We start from the raw sequence: 18,860 nt of genomic DNA, 5'->3' as shown, positions 1-18,860 counted from the left end.
TTTCTGAGGGGTGTAAACAAGGAGAATTGAGCAGAATAATTTTGGCATTACCGCTATAAATAAGCTATTGACAGATCAAGTTCATGTAATAGATATTAGGAAGACTCTATTTATCAATCAGATATTACGAGTTTAATAGGTTAAATGAGTAGTATTAAACAGCGTTGTTTTAGTAGAATTTGTCGGAAACAGAAAAGGGAGACTTGTTCAGAATGCGTTTCTTTGTCATTAATATTTTTTTATTATTATTATTAATTATAATAATTTGAGACAAAGAATTGCTTTCAAGTTGAGCCTGTTAACACGAAACATTGTGCACAGTTTTCACAGTATTGTAGCAGATGTCAAACTCGTGCTTTTGCTCTGGAAACAAACGCATAGACTGTGCGGTGTCCCTGTTTGTCGTTCCTCTAAGGTCTTGTCGGGGTTTTCTGTCCGACCGCCTTCTAGGCGATCAGACCCGACAGAAAAGATGGCGGCCGAGCGGCACTAACTGTTCTCTATAATGAGTTACCAAATTTTGTCTATTTGTTGAGTTTTCTTCTGGACAAGAAAAACGAGTCCGTGCGGAGAACCTCATCTGGGAAAGGACATTTTGAGGGACAGAAAAGCTTCTTTTCTGAAGCAGTTAGCTGCTACAGCAGTTTGGTGTAGCAGCTCTGGCTTCGGCGTAGCTAACGAGTCTGTCTCGTCATTGTAAAATGGCTCCGGTGCAGATCGGCTCAGACGGGCCGCTCGTTCACGTCGGAGGTATGATTGTTTCGGGTCCACAGGCACCAGCGCTCGGTGCCCCGGGTACACCGGGGGTCCGACTCAGCATGCTTATTGAGTTTCTTCTCCAAAGGACCTACCAGGAAATCACCACACTGGCGGAACTGTGAGTAGCATTTACTGCTGCAGGCCTCAGAGCTAAGTGATGTTGACCTGGCGGGCTAACCTTCTAACTTGAGTAAACTGTGAGGATGTTCGTCTTCCAGATGCTAAAAGAAAGCCTAACAGGCTCATCAAACTGGGACCAACAGTTTTATATTTATATTCAAAGGAGCAAAAAGCTTTAACAGTAAAGACGATTAGCACAGCAGCACAGGTAACTGCTGATATGTTAAGGGCGTACATGTAAACAATACATGACTATAGGAATATAGAGCCAGGATCGGTGATTATGTTTGGAGATGAATATCTGATTGCTCCCATAGAGTTAATATATTAGTACCCTTTGACCGAAATACTATTATGAATAATGTTTTCATTGTAAAGAGCAAGGATACATAATTTGATCATTTGACAGGACATAGGTCTTGAGTTCAAGAGCTTAATAAATGATGCTTAAAGATCTTTTGTTGCTCTTCCAGGCTGCCCAGAAAAACAGACATGGAGAGGTATGTTTGTTTTCTCACATTTCATTCATTCATTCTCCTTTATCCACTCACACATTTAGTTACTGTGTCATATTTTAAAACCCATAACAAAAGACTGCTGTTCCCACCTTAGGAAAATCGAAATCGTTCAGTTCGCCAGCCGGACTAGGCAGCTGTTCGTCCGTCTCCTGGCGCTGGTGAAGTGGGCGAGCAATGCAGGAAAAGTGGAGAAGTGTGCGGTATGTTGTGTGTGTGGATTAGTACAATTATTATTAACATTCATTCTGGTCATCAGAGCACTACATTAAGTTATGCTGAACTCTCCATGGTAACAGATGATCTCCAGCTTCCTGGACCAGCAGACCATCTTGTTTGTAGACACAGCTGATAGACTGGCATCACTGGCCAGAGAGGCCCTGGTGCATGCTCGTTTGCCCAGCTTTGCCATCCCCTTTGCCATCGATGTGCTCACCACTGGGTCGTACCCGCGTCTGCCCACCTGCATAAGAGTAAGTCTTGGACTTCTTTCCCTGCATGAAATGATGGATGTAGCTAAAACTTGTTCTCTTGAAGCTTTTTGGTATGTGAGCTCAACTGTTTCTGTGTCTATTTGCTTAGGATAAGATCATTCCTCCAGACCCCATCACCAAGGCAGAGAAGCAGACCACTCTGAACCAGCTTAATCAGATTCTACGACACCGCCTTGTCACCACAGACTTGCCACCTCAGCTAGCAAATCTCACAGTCGGTAAGCAGTTTGTGTGGTGTTTTAACTGGCACCATTCTCATGTCTTAATCAGATTATTTTCATCTGTGCTGAAAAGATCTTGTGTGTGTGTTTATGTAGCTAATGGGCGCGTAAAGTTTCGTGTGGAAGGAGAGTTCGAGGCCACCTTGACCGTGATGGGGGATGACCCTGATATTCCCTGGAGGCTGCTGAAGTTAGATATTCTGGTGGAGGACAAAGAAACTGGAGGTAAAGGGACAGGGGGGCACTCACTCACTCCAACACAAACTGATTGATAATGTACTCGAGTGCTAATGGACTCAACTGGTTTGTCTTTCTGTCACATCCCCCTTCCCGCTCTATTGTAACAGATGGCCGAGCCTTGGTCCACAGTTTGCAGGTGAACTTCATCCACGAGTTGGTCCAGGCACGTCTTTGTGCTGATGAAAAGCCTCTTCAAGACATGTACAACTGCTTGCGTATCCTTTTTTTCCTTTGTATTTAACCACACACATGCACATTTACACATACAGAAAATGTGTTTGCGTGTGTATGTCCTGCCTGCATCCACTTGGCTTTTATCCCAGTCTGCTCTCAACTGCTGCAGTAGGGCGGGAGTGTGTGTCGGAGCATATAGAGTATTGACCGGTCAAGCAGATGAGTGTAGAATTCCAATGAGAAACACAGCTGCAGGAGTGAATCCTGTGTAGTCCCCCCTTCACTAAAACAGCCTTTTGTTAATGACAAGGAAAGAGCAGCACTGTTCTGACTATAGCGAGGTCACCCATCCAGGTCAGGTGCTTCAGTATTTTAACCTCCCTGAGAGATGTGGGCTTGTTAAAGTCACAGTGAAGAAAATAGTCCTTTTCTTTGTTCAGTTTTCTGCAAAATACAAGTATTATGTTGTCAACCTGAAAATCACTTGAGCGAGCATATGTGTAGATGATATCTTGTAATAGTGCCGATTTGTTCCCATGTGTCAGACAGTTGTAAGTCTTTGGTTAAGTGTAGCTTAAATGCAGAGAGAGGTAAAAAAAAACTGTTAGTGAGCAGTATTCACTTTAATCAGAGTCCTTAATCAAGCATGCGAGCTGAGCACAACTGTGCTTATCACAATGCTAATCAGTACATCTCTGCTCCGCCTTTTCCCCCCAGCATGTCAAAGAGCAGTCTGTATGAGGCACAGATACCTCTTTTACTACTGGACTGTGTGTTTTGAATTTTAATGGGAAGATGGGTACATCACTCTACCTCTACCCACCTGGCCCGGTATTTTCCCACGGTGTGTTTTCTTTAACCTCATTGTTGCCAGACTCCTTCTGTTTGTCGCTACAGCTAGAAGTGCTCCACTCTCAGACTCTGATGCTGATCAGAGAGCGCTGGGGAGACCTGGTGCAGGAGGAGAGATACGTGCCAGCGAAATACCTCACACTCTCTGTTTGGAAGTAAGAGCTTATAAGCGGCCCTCACATGCGTGAACACATGAACAGTCACACAGAGAGAGGCTCAAGCTGACTTTTTTTTTTTTTACTGTTTCTCCAGTCAGCAGGTTTTGGGTAGGAAAACGGGTACAGCATCAGTACATAAGGTCACTATCAGGATCGATGAATCAGATGGATCGAAGCCATTACAAATTTCTCATGAGCCCCCTCTCCCTGTCTGTGACTCCAAATTAATGGACAGAGCAATGAAGGTGAAATTCACACAAATATCAGTATTTTCACTGTTTTACAGTACAATTACCTTCCAGTTTAGTATAACTTTTCCCCCTCTCTACTTTTTTTTTTTTTTTTTTACATTTTAGATTGATCACCTGTCAGTGGAGAAGCTTTTGATTGACAGTGTGCATGCCCGGTCACATCAGAAGCTGCAGGAACTGAAGGCAATTCTAAAGACCAGCAATCCCAGCGACAACTGTATGCATCCACTCCTCATTTTTTATTTATTTATTTATTTTTAATCCCTTCAAACGTGTTTATTTAGCAAAGCCTTTCAAACTTCTGTTTCCTTCTATCAACTGCAGCCAGACTTAATCAGCAGGCTGCAGATAAGACTGATGAGTGTTTGTGGTCATGAGTTAAAAAAAACTTAGAGATGTTGTCGTTCACACATACTTCATTCTCCTTCTGTCAACTAGTATCTGCAACCAGTCCTTTGAGTCATTCGCAGTGAAAAGACGTACACTTAAATGTTTGTTTGTTTATTTCAGCATTCATCGAGACTGCTTTACCTACACTTGTTATTCCAATACTTGAGCCCTGCGGCCGCTCAGAGTGTCTACACATTTTCGTAGACCTGCACTCGGGCATGTTCCAGCCAATGCTGTATGGGTTAGGTAAGCTTGTGTTTGTGTTGTATTACAATAGGAACATGTATTTATTTAATGGTAATGTGGATCACATTATTAGAATGAGCCTACACCTTCAACCCTTTGTTGAAGATAAAACCCTAGGTGTGCTTTCTCTCTCTCTCTATAGATCAGTCCATATTGGATGACATTGAAAAGACCATCAACGATGATATGAAGCGCATCATCTCATGGCTTCAGCAACTGAAGTAAGTCCACATCAAACAGAGATACAAGTCAGAGCAGTATATCTTTACAGCTAACAGAACAAAGTGTTGTTAGCACACATTAAAGATGCAAATGCACAAAGGAGTCAGTAGTAGGAGATGGAGTCTGACGGCTGACTGTAGCTTGTCAGAGTTGACTAATTGCAGTCAGTAGCAACACTTGGCTCAGCTGGTGGGATGATGGGTGTTGAGATGAATTGTCTGTGTTGTGAGTCTTGCACGAGTGAACAGTGATTGGTCAGTGAGTATCAGTTTCTGCAACTCAGCTCTCATGAAGACTGACACTTTCTTTCTTTCTGGCCAGGTTCTGGTTGGGAGAGCAGCGCTGCCGGCAGTCTGTGAAACACCTTCCCACTGTGTGCACCGATGTCCTTCACCTCTCCAACTCAGCTTCTCACCCCATCGGCAGCCTGTCAAAACACAGGCTCTTCATCAAGCTCACGCGGCTACCGCAGTACTACATAGTGAGTTTTTCAGCCAGTACATTACCGACAAACGTTGAGCTCGAACAACTCTGTTACTTAGATTTTTATATCCTCCTTCCAACTCTGAATCTTTTCCTCACATCTATTTTTTTTGTTTTGTTTTTAGATAGTGGAGATGCTTGAAGTGCCTAGCACTCCCACAGCGTTGCAGTACAAGTACTCTTTCCTGTCAGTGTCTCAGCTGGAAGGAGATGATGGACCGATGTGCGCGCAGCTTCTGCAGCATTTCAAACCCAATCTAGAGCACCTTGTGCAGGACTCGACAACAGGGAGAGGGGCTCAGCCTGGGACTAAGAGAAAGGTAGCTGCACAGACTGCTTTCATCACCCACTCACACACTCATTTTCTTATGTGTGGCATGGCATTGCTAGGGAAAAACATTTGTGGTCAGTTGGACACTTAAAACTGCAATTATGTCCTTTCAGTGTGGGCTATTTATTTATTTTTTTTGTTTCTGTTATTCTGTAGATTGTTGGAGACCAAGGGGAGCCAGAGCCAAAAAAGCCTAAACGGTCTGGAGAAATGTGTGCCTTCAACAAAGAGCTGGCTCACCTAGTTGCAATGTGTGATATCAACATGCCTTTTATTGGCCTTAGAGCAGAGGTACTTCAGAGTGCTTGGATACTTTGAATCATTCCCACATGTGGTGATTAGACAAGCCCAGTTTAGTGTTTTCTGGTTGATGCTGGATCCCTTTCTCTGCCTTTTAGATGTCCAACATGGAGATTCCAAATCAGGGCGTCCAAGTGGAAGGAGATGGCAGCAGTCATGCAATACGTCTAATAAAGTAATTATAATAGAGACACATATTGACACAATTTATTTTAATTAAAGTGTTATAAACTGTAGGAAAAGTGAAAACTCCACAGTGACTCCACGGTTTATTGGGCTTTCTTTTACAGGATTCCTCCCTGTAAAGGTGTAGGAGAGGAGACCAGGAGAGCTTTAGAGCGTTCCCTACTGGACTGCACCTTCCGCCTGCAGGGCAGGAACAACAGAACCTGGGTGGCTGAACTGGTGCTGGCTAACTGTCCTCTTAACAGCACCCATAGTAAGGAGCAAGGTGCACAGCATTTACAAAGTCTTATTTATATACTTTGATTTAGTCTTGAAACAACTGTAGTATTAGTGTTTTTATGGATGTTGTGTCCAAATTAGATGGCAAAGACAGCAGCTGTAACTCCATAAAAGGCTCTAAACTGGAGCAAAAAAGAATAAAATGCGTTTAGTGTTTGAGAGCAAGGAATCTGTATTTTCTTCATATACCAGCTTCTAAACAACCCCATGTTTTTTGCTGTATTAGCCTCCACGCGACACGTGTATCTGACCTATGAGAACCCTCTGTCGGAGCCAGTGGGCGGGCGGAAAGTGGTTGAGATGTTCCTTAACGACTGGAATGCCATTAGTCAGCTCTACCAGTGTGTCCTCACCTTCTCTCGTGCACTGCCAGGTGAGTGCATGTTTTTTTCCGAAAAGTAAATCCCAGATTTGTATTGTCACATGTACACCTGTTTAACGTAGCTGCACATTATGATTCCCCCCCTCTAGAGATGCCATCTCATTTGAGTACCTTCTCAGAGGTGCGGCTGTATAACTACCGTAAGCTGGTGCTGTGCTACGGCACCACCAAGGGCAGCTCTGTCACCATCCAGTGGAACTCCAGCACTCAGCGTTTCCACCTCGCCCTGGGAACTGTGGGGCCTAACTCTGGCTGCTCCAACTGCCATAATATCATCCTCCATCAGCTTCAAGAGATGTTCAACAAAAACCCACAAGTGATGCAGCTGCTACAGGTAGACTGTGACCCAGTTACAAAATGTAACCACGGAATGAACACATGCACTTTTTGGAGCTGGATTAAGGGACGATTTGAAATTAAATAAAATCAAAAGGATGTGATTGGATTGCTTCAAACATTGGGTGTGGCTTAGTGAATGCAGCAGTGTCGTATTACATGCAGCACTGTGGTGCCGTTGAGTTGCAGTGCTTTACCCAGACCTTCAAAAGCTGTGCGTTTAGTCCAGGTGGAGGAGAAATACATCAGACTGAACCATATTTATTTCTTCTATCAGTCGTACCCGATTAAAATCCAAACCCACACTGCCCACTGTGACACTGCTTTGCTTATGGAATTGTATTCAAGTTAAAGATCTGTGCGATAAGCCTCCGCACTCCTGAACCATTAGGCTGTAGTACAATATCTCACACTTTATTATACTTAATTTAAAAAATAGAACAGAAACTGAGGATCCGGAGAGTAAGGGTGGATCAGTATCTAGGATTTTAGAATAACAGCCAAAACAAAGGCATATTTACCTACCAAAAAAAGTTGCCCAGTCTTCAGCGAGGTAACTGCATGCACTGTGACTGGATGGGGCTGCTTCAAAACGTGCCTATTAGGATCCTCTAATTTATTTATTATTTTAAGATTTCTTCAGCATTAAAGTAATCCACTGCCAGTTCTCAGTACTTTGGCTGATACACCTTTAAATAAATCAGCCGTTGATTCTCCAAACTTTTTTTTCCAAATTGTAATCCTATACTGTATAAAACAGTGCCCACGTTGCTGACATGGTGTAACTGAATTTAGCAGTTAAAACTCAACCTGCCAATCAGAGAACACTTACTTTGAAAGTGACCACTCACATTACTTCCCTTCCTTCTTTGAGCGACGCCCCTCAAACTGTCAGGTGAGAGTCATTGACGAGGAGAATTCAGGTTTGAGAGCAGAGCTGCTGGTGAAAGTGAAACCTGCAGCACAAGCCAAGTAGACACTCTCGTGAGTGTAATACTTGCTTTGCGTCCTGATTTTACGTGTGAGGAACTGAATTTTGCGAGTGGCAGCGGATGAATAATTACCTGAAATTAATGTATTTGCTTTTTGTTTAAATGAAAAAATGTTTTTAATTTTTACATTTTCTTTCTCTCCAGGTCCTTTCAGACACACAGGCTCCTCTGAATGCAATCAACAAGCTACCTACGGTGCCCATGTTGGGCCTCACCCAGCGCACCAACACTGCCTACCAGTGCTTCTCCATCCTGCCCCAGTCACCCACACACATCCGACTGGCGTTCCGAAACATGTACTGCATCGACATCTACTGCCGAAGCCGCGGAGTGGTTGCTATCCGAGATGGAGCCTACAGTCTCTTTGACAACACTAAGATTGTAGAGGGCTTTCATCCTGCTCCAGGATTAAAGGTATGCCAGACACACTGGCACAGTAATAATGTAACAGACAATATGCAGCAGAAGTCCTTTAAGCTTAAATTATTAGTTGAACTTCCACACAAAAAGTCATTACACTTGAAGCTGTCATTACAAGCATTGTGACCTCTTGAAAGGACACTAAATATTGGGTGCTAAATATTAAACCACTTCCTGGACCATATTAGCTTTCCTTACTGTAAAGACTAGAGAAAAGGATGCCCAGCCCAGCTCTGCTGCAGGGATACGCTAAATTATCACTGTTTTTGTCTGACTCTTGCCAAGCACACAAATAAGCCAGTTTCCCAGATGTTGAATGACTTTAAAATAGATTGAGACATTAAAATGGATCCAATTCAGTGTACAGGTACTTACTTCTTAATTTATTCTCTCTCTTCTTTCTAGACATTCCTAAACATGTTTGTAGACAGCAATCAGGATGCTCGCAGGCGATCGGTCAATGAAGATGACAACCCGCCTTCACCTGTGGGTGTAGATGTTATGGACAGTCTTATGAACCAGTTGCAGCCTCAACCACAACCACAGACTATGAGAGGTGGTCCGGGAGGGGTATATCCTCCCCTAACTTCACCGCCACCCAATTATTATGCTAACGTTACTCCCTCACCATCCATGATGCCCACCCCATCACCAGGTATTTGGACCTATCGTACACTGATTGCTTAATTGTGCCTGTGTGAATGTTGCCGTAAAGTGTTTGTGTCATATAAGCTTGTTAAGCTGCCATACAGCATTGTTTTCTCACCACACATTGTGTCATCAGCCACCCCGCTGACTTATGCATTTGTTGCAATAGCAAATTATGCAAAAAGAATGCGATTGCACAACCATGTGTGCCCATTTTAATTTTGTGAAACCATGCGATCAGTTGTTTCTCTTGCAACATGCACACCTCGCAGCCAAAAGGGAACAAAGCATGCGTTTAGTCATGCTCCTTCCATTCCCCTCCATCTCAGCCCGCCAGCCAGAGTCTACAGCCCTTCCGCCCAGCTTTAGCTTGTGTGCACATGGAGTGAGTGTGTGTAAAGAGTACTTGTCATCTTTAGTCTGATGAGCCCTTTGATGTGTGTGCGTGTGTGTGTTGTGCGGATGTGTGCAGGGAACATCCATGCCTCTGGCTCCCCTAGTGGAGCTCTAAGGGCACCTTCTCCTTTCGGGCCAACCCCGTCCCCGTCTTCTTTGGGCATAGCCATGGGCCAGACCAGCTTTGCCAGTCCCCACGGTAAGCAGCAGGATAAATACTGGCCTGGTAGTAATTTTGTTCTGCTGGGCATGGGCTGGAGCGGGCTGGACTGAATATCTTTTCTAGGCTGCAGACATTAACAGACATATGACAAATGGTCTACACAGCACGGGCACACAGTGGTTTATTTTTCATTCATCTGATTATGTTTATTGTTGTATGAGAAGTGTTAATGTGATGGTGATGACTGACTCTCCTTTAACCTAGGTGTTTTAGACCCCAGCTCTCCATATGCCATGGTGTCTCCCACCAATAGGAACCAGTGGCCAGGTTCACCCCAGGTCTCAGGGCCTTCTCCTGGGGCAAGGATCCACGGCATGTCCCCTGGCAACCCTTCGTTGAATTCACCCATTCCTGACCCGAATTCTCCACGTGCTGGGTCCAGTAAGTACTGCCTCACATTGTCTTTGTATCCTTGTATTTAAAGACAAACACTTTGTAAAAATAGAGTTTAAATATATATATTATTTTTATTTTTATTATTTTTTTTTTTTGTAACATGTGTCTCTGTCTTTGATTTAGGTTCACAAGTCATGCCTACCAGTATGCCTCCACCCCGCAAGCTACCTCAGCGCCCCTGGGCTGCCTCCATTCCTACTATCCTCACCCACAATGCCTTGCATGTGCTTCTGCTCCCTTCCCCCACTCCCTGCCATGTGCCCGGCCTGGCAGGAAGCTACCTCTGCTCACCTCTGGAGCGCTTTTTGGGTTCAGTTATTATGAGACGGCACCTACAGAGGATCATCCAGCAGGAAGCCAATGTGAGTGACGAGCAGAGCCAAAAATCAGTCTGTTGTCTTTCATTTCCTAAATGATATCCTTTCTGCACTGTGCACTGAGTTATGGAAGCACGCAGCAAGGCCATGTTAGCCAACATGAGTTTTCTCAGTTGTAATTGGATCATTTTCATTTTATAGATTAACATGAGTCTTTATGTTAAATTAACATTTTCTGTAAAGTGTTTTGGTATACCTAAGGATTGTAATAGATTAAACATCCTTAAATATAGGATGACACGTAAAAGACTAAACTGAAATATGAATTCAGTCATGTTGGCTATAAGAAGTCTGTATATGCAAATTCACCAACTGCCCGATTGGCTTTTTTGTTTTTGTTTGGGGGTTTTTTCCCCTCCCCAGTGCAGTAATCACTGTGTCATCTTTCCTCTCCTCCAGTTAACTATCGTGAACTCTAACGAGCCGGGGGTGATCATGTTTAAAACTGAAGTGCTCAAGTGCCGTGTGGCTCTCAACCCAAATAACTACCAGACGCTGCAGCTCAAAGTCACTCCAGAAAACACAGGTCCCTGGTCCCAGGAAGAACTTCAGGTGCTGGAGAGATTCTTCGAGACCCGTGTAAGTCTTCATGTTTTTATTTATTGATTTTTCCTGAACTGATCATAAAAATGGGTAAACAATCCCTTGCTATTTTGTATCCATTAAAACATAGTTTGAATATTATATGATATATGACTAGTAACAGACACCAGCATTAATCATTAATCCATCTACTGCTGTCCTCCCTTCTAGGTTGCTGGTCCTCCCTTTAAGTACAACACTCTGAATGCCTTCACTAAGCTGCTGGGTGCACCCACTAATATCCTTAGAGATTGTGTGCGCATCATGAAGCTTGAATTGGTGAGGAACTTCTTTTATATGGAGTGTTGTTGCACATTTGGACCGCCCCTTTAACCCCCACTTAATAGTCTTTGCGTTTGAAAGGTAATGCATGAATAAGCCTTTTCTTCTCCTGCAGTTCCCTGACCAGGCTGCACAGCTGAAGTGGAATGTCCAGTTCTGCCTCACCATCCCCCCCAGCGCTCCACCCATCGCTCCTCCTGGAACCATTGCCGTGGTGCTCAAATCTAAAATGCTTTTCTTTGTAAGTCACTGCAGTGCTTTACCTTTTTGAAACATGTACTTCATTTTCATTTGATGGAAAAGAGAAAAAAAAAACATGAATATGTTGAAGCCACCTCACCCTTTGTATTTGGTCTGTTTTGTCCCACAGCTGCAGCTGACCCAGCGCATCCCGGTACCCCAGGAACCAGTGAGCATTATCGTACCCATTGTGTACGACATGGCCACAGGCCTCACTCAGCAGGCTGACATCCCCAGACAGCACAGCTCCTCTGGAGCCGCAGCACTCTTGGTCTCTAATATCCTCAAGAGGTTCAATGAGCTGCATCCTGCCAGACAGGGTGAGACTCTGGCCTCCCTCAGCTGACGAGCACTGAATAATTTACTGTACCTAAACCTTTTCCAACTGAATATTCTAATTAGATGTAAAACAGCTTTGCTAACACTGACTGTATTCTTTTCCTCCCAGGCGAGTGCACCATATTTGCATCTGTTCACGACCTGATGGCCAGCCTCACCCTTCCCCCTGGCACCCGTCAGTAGAAACGATGACGTCAAACCCAGAGCGGAAATTCAACCCAAGTCCCTTTAAAGACAGAAGACGAGCCTCACCCTTAAGCTTACTCGACGCATGAGTGTAAAAGCTGTGGTCCCGAGAGGTCAAAATCCAGCTTGCGTCCCCTTTGATACAGCCACTGGACTTTGATGTGATGGATGATTTCAAAGGGGATTCAATTTTGACAGTCTTGGAGACGGTCTTTAAGATTTGCCATTCAGGTAGACCTTAAAACAAGGACGACATTGGATGCAAATGGATATAAATGTTCGTTTGTTCTTCCTCCAGGTGCACTTGTAAACAAAACTTATGTATTGAGTTTTTTTTTTTTTTACAGAAATATGTATATTTAAGTGTTTAAAAGAATGAGGTGAGAGATTTTTCTTTTTGCTAGACCGCTGACTTGCTTTTTTTTTTTTTTTTTGGGTAAAAACTGATATTGTTGTAGTATCAGGAGATATTTTCCTTAGCACACTATTTAACTGGCTTCTTGCCTTTACCTTGTCATTCCTCTGCAATCTAATTTCAGACGTACACTTTGGATACTGTAAAAACTGTGATAAACTTTATAAGCCAGTTGTATTTTATTAAGAACCATTTGGAGTCCTGATTAAAGGATTTGAGACATCTTTTCTGACTTTTGGTATTTTATTTAACCAAATTCTGAGTTGGTTTGTGGTTTGAGGATTTTGCACCAGAAATGGAAAAGAATCGGGTAAGTTACCAAACAAACAAAACAACAACAAAAAAACGGTGTTAAAAGAAAAACTTTGCATTATTTATTCTTTTTCCTCCATTTGGTGTTTTTTCATGGTGACAGAGAGCACGGTCTTAAAAAATCTGTCCCAAATCTCCCCAAAAGTGTCATTCCTGCTCATCACGCCATTCAGTGACCCTGAGTCACTGAGAGATCACTTCCACTGAGGGAGAAAATTCTCATTGTAGGATAAAAGTTCAATGGACCCAAACAACACCAAAAAATGACCCACAGTAAGTAAAAGAGCCACTGGATGGCCTACTTAAATATAAAAGGCCAAGGCTTTGCTTTCCATCCAATGTCTCCCAGCTGGAGCATACCCCAGCTGTCAAAGGTGGAGTACACTTAACCTGTCATAGAAAAACACCCATTCACACCATTTAACCTAACCCCGCTGTGGGAGGAAGCTGGAGTACCCAGAGAGAACCCATGTATACGGCACACAATAAGAAGAGACAGAGGATTTAAACCCCTGATGTTCTCACTGTGAGGCAGCAGGACTAACCACTGCTCCACCATGTTGCGGTTTTGTTTTCAGTCCTTTATTTTCCAAAATTATTCTGCAATCTCATTATGTTGTGAAGATTAGTTACATGTTATGGGATTTATGAACTGATTATTATCAGTTTATGGCCTGTTGGACTCCTCACGTTTTAGGAAGTGTTTTTTTTGGTTTTTTTTACATCATTTATCACTTGCAAAAATACAATAATTATATAGATTTTTTAGTGTGCAATAACCTCTTCTGAACATTGATTGTGAATATAAATAACACAAATACTCAATCCAGGTCGTGAAAGGAGGTTTGTTTCCCAGGGGAAAAAAACGCTGTTTTCTGCCTGCATCCTCACTAAAGTGATGCTGTGCTCCTCATCCCTAAAGCATGACATCATTGTGAAAGGCTGGTCCTCTGCGCGCGTGCCGCTTGAGGGGCGTTCCCTGCCGCAAATCACGGGCTGTGACTGCGCCGCCGTTGTTGCAAAAGGGGCGCGGGCTTTTTATTGTTACCGTCGTTGCATCAACCTTTCAGCGGCTGCATGAACGAGGCTCTATTGATCAGTGCGCGGTTGCGTGGGGGCATCGTCATCTAAGAGGAAGCGGCGAATCAGGGATGAAGAAACAGTGTTTCACCTGAACGTTTGACACTCGAACGCACCACCTGCGAAAGAGACTTCCGACCAAATGCAATAAAATAAACCGACAGATCTGATCTGTTATTATCTAGTCCCACTCTAGCAAGTTGTCATCGCGTTCATTGTCTTCATATGGCTTTAATTAGCGGGACCGAATCAGGAGAATAGGAGTGATATAACACAGCCGGTCCGAGCCATGGCAGTGAGGATATCGGAGCCGCTCTGTCAGCCCTGCGGTTACCATGAAGCATTTAAAGGTAAGTCCCAGCATCACGCTTTTTAGTCGGGTTCATGCAGCGTTTTGAGGCGTTTCAAGTTCACTTCGGAGGAGTGCGCCCTGCAGGCTCCGACTCCTTACAGCCCACTGACCACTCCCCTTCAGTCCTCATCAACCATCCTTCCTTGGACCTGTAGAATAGACAGCGTGTGCGCACTGATTTATAGTCTGCAATGGTGCACCCGTGTGCTTGTGTGTGTTAAGAGATTATTTTTTCCGGCAAATGTGAGAAATGTCATGGAGTGATGTGACTGCTCTGTGGTCAGTGGAGTTACAGGTGAAGAGACCTCTGATGCCTGTCCAGCTGAGTCCTGAGCAGGTGGGCCTGGAGATGCTGTGTCTTTGTGGGCAGCTGGACCTCCTCATCAGGGAACAGATGCAGCAGGTATATGTATGTCTCCTCAACTTTGTGTTAGTTTTCATCAATTTTCAAGTGAAACTTCAGTCAGATGTTCCATCAAACATTTCATTATTCAAATGTGAATCTGGTGAGAATATGGAGGGCCAAAAGTGCCAAAATGAAATAATAAAATAAAACACACACATCATTAAACACAAAAGTAAATGTGTCATCAATTAATCTAAATGGGAAAAAATATGACTTATACATGTTGGTATGTGGTAAGGACTTGAGGAGGTCAGGGATCCCAGAATATATTTTGAAAAACATTACAAGCAGCAGTTCCCAAACTGTAAGTAAAGGTTTGTGATACTACTTTTTCTGTGTCACCAAATAAATTTTTTAGGATTTTTAGGTGAGACCACTGTGGCATAATCTTAAAAATCTGGTTGATTTGTCAAGATAGAGTCAGTTTGCAAAAGTGCTCCTATGCTGGTGACACAGAAACTGCAGTACTTTAAAACTTCACTTAATTTTCACTTCACAAGTTGTTGTTGGTTTTTTTTTTTTATGTTGGTGCTCTTGGATCCCCATAGTCTACAGCAAATAAACAGTCATTTTGGATGCACAGCTAATGTTCCTACACACCTAATAAATCAGTCAATTAGCTTTGGGTGGGTAGCTGGTTAATTACTCTGTACTGTCACACACAGACCTTAGATCATTGTATTAAGAGAACAGGAAGTGCACTGGATAGGACCTAATGAGCAAATTAATGCCCATACACATATTGTGACCTAATTTGGGACGTGCACATGGATTTTTTTCCATCATCGTCATTTCTTTCCAGCAGCTTTTCTCGAGCTTAAAACTAAATAACAATGTATAATTACGATGTTTATTATGTTAATGATGATGTTTATAACACAATAAATAACACCAGGAAATAGTAATTATGGTGTAACATTGTTCAGTCTGTACTGCTTTGATGTTTAATCACTGTTACTCTGTCACAGTTCCAGGAGCAGTTAGGACAAGGGTGTAGTCCAGAGGAGTCAGACACATTCCAGGCTCAAGGTATGTGTGATGAAATCTAAGAACAAAAGATGTCTTGGATATTTTCTGATCTTCTGTATATATATATAATTTTGTTTATGGCTTAAAGGATCTGAGATTCTTGACCAGATGCTGCAGTGCCTTGAACATCTACCAAAGCCTATGCCACAGTTAGAGGTATGACCTTAAACCGTTCTGTCCTAATGAAACAGTAACATTAGAAACAACTGGGCACTTCACATATTATCCGCCCCCAACCCCTAAAACAGTGAGTTGTAACTGTCAATATCAAGGATCAAGTGGTGCATGTGTTTCCTCAGGACTACCTGGACATGGTGGGACTGTCAGCAATGTTTCCTCGAGTTGAGGTGTTCCTTATTCAAGGTAGTCCTGTTGACATGCTGGAAAGGCCACCAATGGATGGTGAGAGGAACGTGTTTCCAATTCATACACACAAACACGTAACTTTTCTTGTATGTTGACAGTAACATTATTAATTTATTGTTAAATCTTTGAGCATAAGGCATCTTTAATGTGTTTGTAGACTGACAGTATATTGAGAAAAGACTATCCCCTTGTTACTTTCCTTTCCTTGTGGTCATGGTCAAGTCTCTGTGAACACGTCCTACTAGTGGTGCAACGGATCAAAAATCTCACAGTTCGGATCGGATCACGGTTTCAAGTCACAGATCGGATCAATTTTCGGATCAGCAAAAAAAGAAAAAAAGACAAAAATTTTACATTTACTTATTGAATTATTTTTGCCTGTTAAAAACATTCAACTCAAGACTCATTCCACGCAATTATTTAAAAAAAAAGATACAATATAGGGCAGTATAGGGCTTTGTATCTCAATTCAGTTCAATTCAATTTTATTTATAAAGAGCCAAATCACAACAACAGTCGCCTCAAGGCGCTTTATATTGTAAGGTAGACCCTACATTAACACATACCGCTAATTATATCGCACACCGCTGTGATATAATGAGCTGTCACGGTCACGTAGCTTTCCGTTGCCCTGGACGTCCAACCATTTGTAGTAGTTAGGGCAACAGAAGATGCCTGGGACAGTTCAGCCATAACTTAAATCTTTTCCTGCTCATACATGCTTGGAATGATCTTGCCACTAAAGTGGACGTGCAACGGGATATCATTGCCCCTTGTTAAACCCCTTGTTTTGCACAACGGAATATGGCCTCAAGTCTGCAGCTAAACACCCCAATAGCTTTTGTAATAGCTTTAGCCCGGTCGGACTGGGCAGCAAAGGGCTGCTTAAATATCGCAAACTCCTCTGCTCCTCCACTTGGACCGCTAGCGCGGGCCATAACTATCGCTTGACAGACCCACCACGCGCACCATACACATACTTTTTTTCCTTCTTTTTCGAATCTTCAGATCACGTGCGTACCGAACCGTGGAGTGGGATCGGTTCGGATTACGGATCAACCGTGATCCATTGCACCACTACGTGGATGCTTCTTAACTAACAATGTCTATTAAGCAAAAAAAACAAGCATGTGAGAGTTTCTTTGTAGGACTTTTCCTTTTATTGCAGTTTTTGACTCTTAAGTTCTGCTGCCTTGATACTTCTGTTGCAGAATACTACTTCCACATTGCCAAACTGAACCAGCTCCTTGTGCTGAGTCAACAGCTAGAAGAGGATATCAGGCACCTTGGAAGTCATAAGTACATTGCCCACCAGCTCTCAGTTATATATGTAAGAGTGATGAACTATAACCATCCTCTGTTTAGCTGTGCCTTTTGCAAAATGTGTGCATTTTGTTTCATTCCACAAAAAATTGCTTTGTGCTATTTAATGTCTCTGTTTTACAGCAAGTCCTCAGCTCTTTCAGGGGAATTCAGGTCTTCTCAGAAATAAAGAAGGATATTGAGGCCAACTTCAAACAGATGAAACAGTCTCTGGTGGTAGAGGAAGGCTCAAGGCATGAGCCTCAGCTGGCTGTTCATTATATCAACTGGTGAGTTTACATTGAAATAATTAGCTGTGAATGAGGTGATGATTAATTCAGCAAGAATCTGATGGCAAACATGTTCTGTTCTCTGTGCAGGATATTAGAAATAACTCAAAGCTTAACATCGATGGTGCTGTTACTGCCAGACGAGCTGACAGATGATGTTCACCAGGCCGTGACCTTCGTGTCTCAGTTCCTGTCCTGACTCACGCTGAGGAACGCCTCTGTATTTATGAATCCTTCTCCAGGGCTCTCCCGCTTCAAAAGCAACTGATTATGTTACGACCATTAAAAGGTGCTACACAATACGATTCTACAGAATAATAGTGGGGTTGAATAGCCCACCTGTTTAGAACCACATAGGTTTTTTGTACATCGTCTTTTGGAGTGCGGCCCTTGTTAGTCCCTGTGCTGAATCGGTTGGTTGGAGCTGAATGTAAGCTTATTGAATCCCATCTTGCACTAATGTTACATTTTTTAAACCTAAAGCAGAATAATAAAACTGAATGCAATGAACGCAAGTTGTATGACATGTTTGCTCTTTGTGGCTGATAAACTCATTGATGAATGAGTGTCAGAGTCAAAAAACAGCTATAAAGGGACACCAGGTAACATAAAATCACAAATTGATACAATTTGACACAAAATAACCACAAAGTCACACCACACAACCACACATCTACAGTGACTACAAAGTAGCGTTAGACTACACATGCAAAATGACCCTAAAGTAACAAAAATTCCTGAAAAAAAGGCAAAGGTAACAAAAATAGCATGAGACGCTACCTTGAACTCATGGGCCAGATACCAGGACATGGGCCATCACATAATATGTCCTATTAGGAGACCATCTCTCCTGGTATGAGGAGAGATAGGCGGGCAGTAGAGGGGCATCACCACTCTCTTCATACATGGGAGCAAGTTCCCACAGAGCACATGGTGGTGAATGTTACATTGCTTACATCATCCAGCATAACAGATTTGGCAGTGGGTCATTCAATATCTGGGACCACATGCTCTCCATGTATTCACCAACACCAAAATATGTAAAAACTTCACGGATGATGAAGACACAGATGTCAGTGACAGGTCCTTGCGTTCCCCAGACTTGAATCCAATTGAGAACCTCTGATATGTTATGTGTCAGTGCATCCAATGCTGCCAACAGACAGTCCAGGAGCTCACTGATGCCCTGAAGGTCTGTGAGGTCCACGAGAACAATCTCGTCTGTCTCAGTAGAAGCATGCCCAGACATTGTTGAGAGTGTATGCAGACATGTGGAGGCCACACACAC

At 43.0% G+C, this 18,860-nt stretch overlaps 2 protein-coding genes across 5 annotated transcripts; both read left to right on the top strand.

The window, feature by feature from the left end:
- Positions 1–364: 364 nt before the first annotated feature.
- med14 (mediator complex subunit 14) lies at positions 365–12,659 on the top strand. 3 transcript variants are annotated; one of them, XM_082508498.1, is made up of 29 exons: positions 365–877; positions 1,353–1,379; positions 1,492–1,597; positions 1,694–1,867; positions 1,977–2,106; positions 2,206–2,334; positions 2,457–2,564; positions 3,398–3,530; positions 3,628–3,778; positions 3,890–4,001; positions 4,295–4,420; positions 4,563–4,641; positions 4,964–5,123; positions 5,251–5,445; positions 5,613–5,747; positions 5,855–5,931; positions 6,047–6,195; positions 6,448–6,594; positions 6,693–6,937; positions 8,076–8,345; positions 8,757–9,006; positions 9,472–9,594; positions 9,823–9,999; positions 10,138–10,376; positions 10,791–10,970; positions 11,145–11,252; positions 11,371–11,496; positions 11,626–11,815; positions 11,944–12,659. In XM_082508498.1, exons 1-29 carry the CDS (start codon positions 702–704, stop codon positions 12,015–12,017), a joined length of 4,296 nt encoding a protein of 1,431 aa, XP_082364624.1. In that variant the 5' UTR covers positions 365–701; the 3' UTR covers positions 12,018–12,659. The 3 variants fall into 3 exon arrangements, with proteins under 3 accessions (XP_082364624.1, XP_082364623.1, XP_082364625.1); XM_082508497.1 differs by having other exon boundaries at positions 366–877; positions 6,047–6,207; XM_082508499.1 differs by lacking the exon at positions 9,472–9,594 and having other exon boundaries at positions 369–877; positions 6,047–6,207.
- Positions 12,660–13,735: 1,076 nt separating this feature from the next.
- Positions 13,736–18,052, top strand: LOC309691537 (uncharacterized protein). Of its 2 annotated transcripts, none has more exons than XM_082509260.1 (8): positions 13,736–14,177; positions 14,464–14,582; positions 15,554–15,614; positions 15,703–15,770; positions 15,914–16,016; positions 17,192–17,310; positions 17,427–17,572; positions 17,663–18,052. In XM_082509260.1, exons 1-8 carry the CDS (start codon positions 14,117–14,119, stop codon positions 17,769–17,771), a joined length of 786 nt encoding a protein of 261 aa, XP_082365386.1. In that variant the 5' UTR covers positions 13,736–14,116; the 3' UTR covers positions 17,772–18,052. The 2 variants fall into 2 exon arrangements, with proteins under 2 accessions (XP_082365386.1, XP_082365385.1); XM_082509259.1 differs by having other exon boundaries at positions 14,464–14,588.
- The last annotated feature ends 808 nt before the right edge of the window (positions 18,053–18,860 follow it).

This window comes from Aulonocara stuartgranti (genome assembly GCF_965226115.1).
Source record: "Aulonocara stuartgranti genome assembly, chromosome: 16".
NCBI classification, from domain to species: Eukaryota; Metazoa; Chordata; class Actinopteri; order Cichliformes; family Cichlidae; genus Aulonocara; species Aulonocara stuartgranti.
This window is presented reverse-complemented; position numbering and strand designations above follow the sequence as displayed.

Bases quoted from the DNA above. Each gene is read 5' to 3' on its own strand.
- LOC309691537 (XM_082509259.1), top strand. From the start codon at position 14,117: ATGGCAGTGAGGATATCGGAGCCGCTCTGTCAGCCCTGCGGTTACCAT. The intron at 15,771-15,913 runs GTATGACCTTAA...GTGTTTCCTCAG, and splicing joins AGCCTATGCCACAGTTAGAG to GACTACCTGGACATGGTGGG. The intron at 17,311-17,426 runs GTAAGAGTGATG...TCTGTTTTACAG, and splicing joins ACCAGCTCTCAGTTATATAT to CAAGTCCTCAGCTCTTTCAG.
- med14 (XM_082508497.1), top strand. From the start codon at position 702: ATGGCTCCGGTGCAGATCGGCTCAGACGGGCCGCTCGTTCACGTCGGA. The intron at 10,377-10,790 runs GTGAGTGACGAG...CCTCTCCTCCAG, and splicing joins TCATCCAGCAGGAAGCCAAT to TTAACTATCGTGAACTCTAA. The intron at 11,497-11,625 runs GTAAGTCACTGC...TTTGTCCCACAG, and splicing joins AATCTAAAATGCTTTTCTTT to CTGCAGCTGACCCAGCGCAT.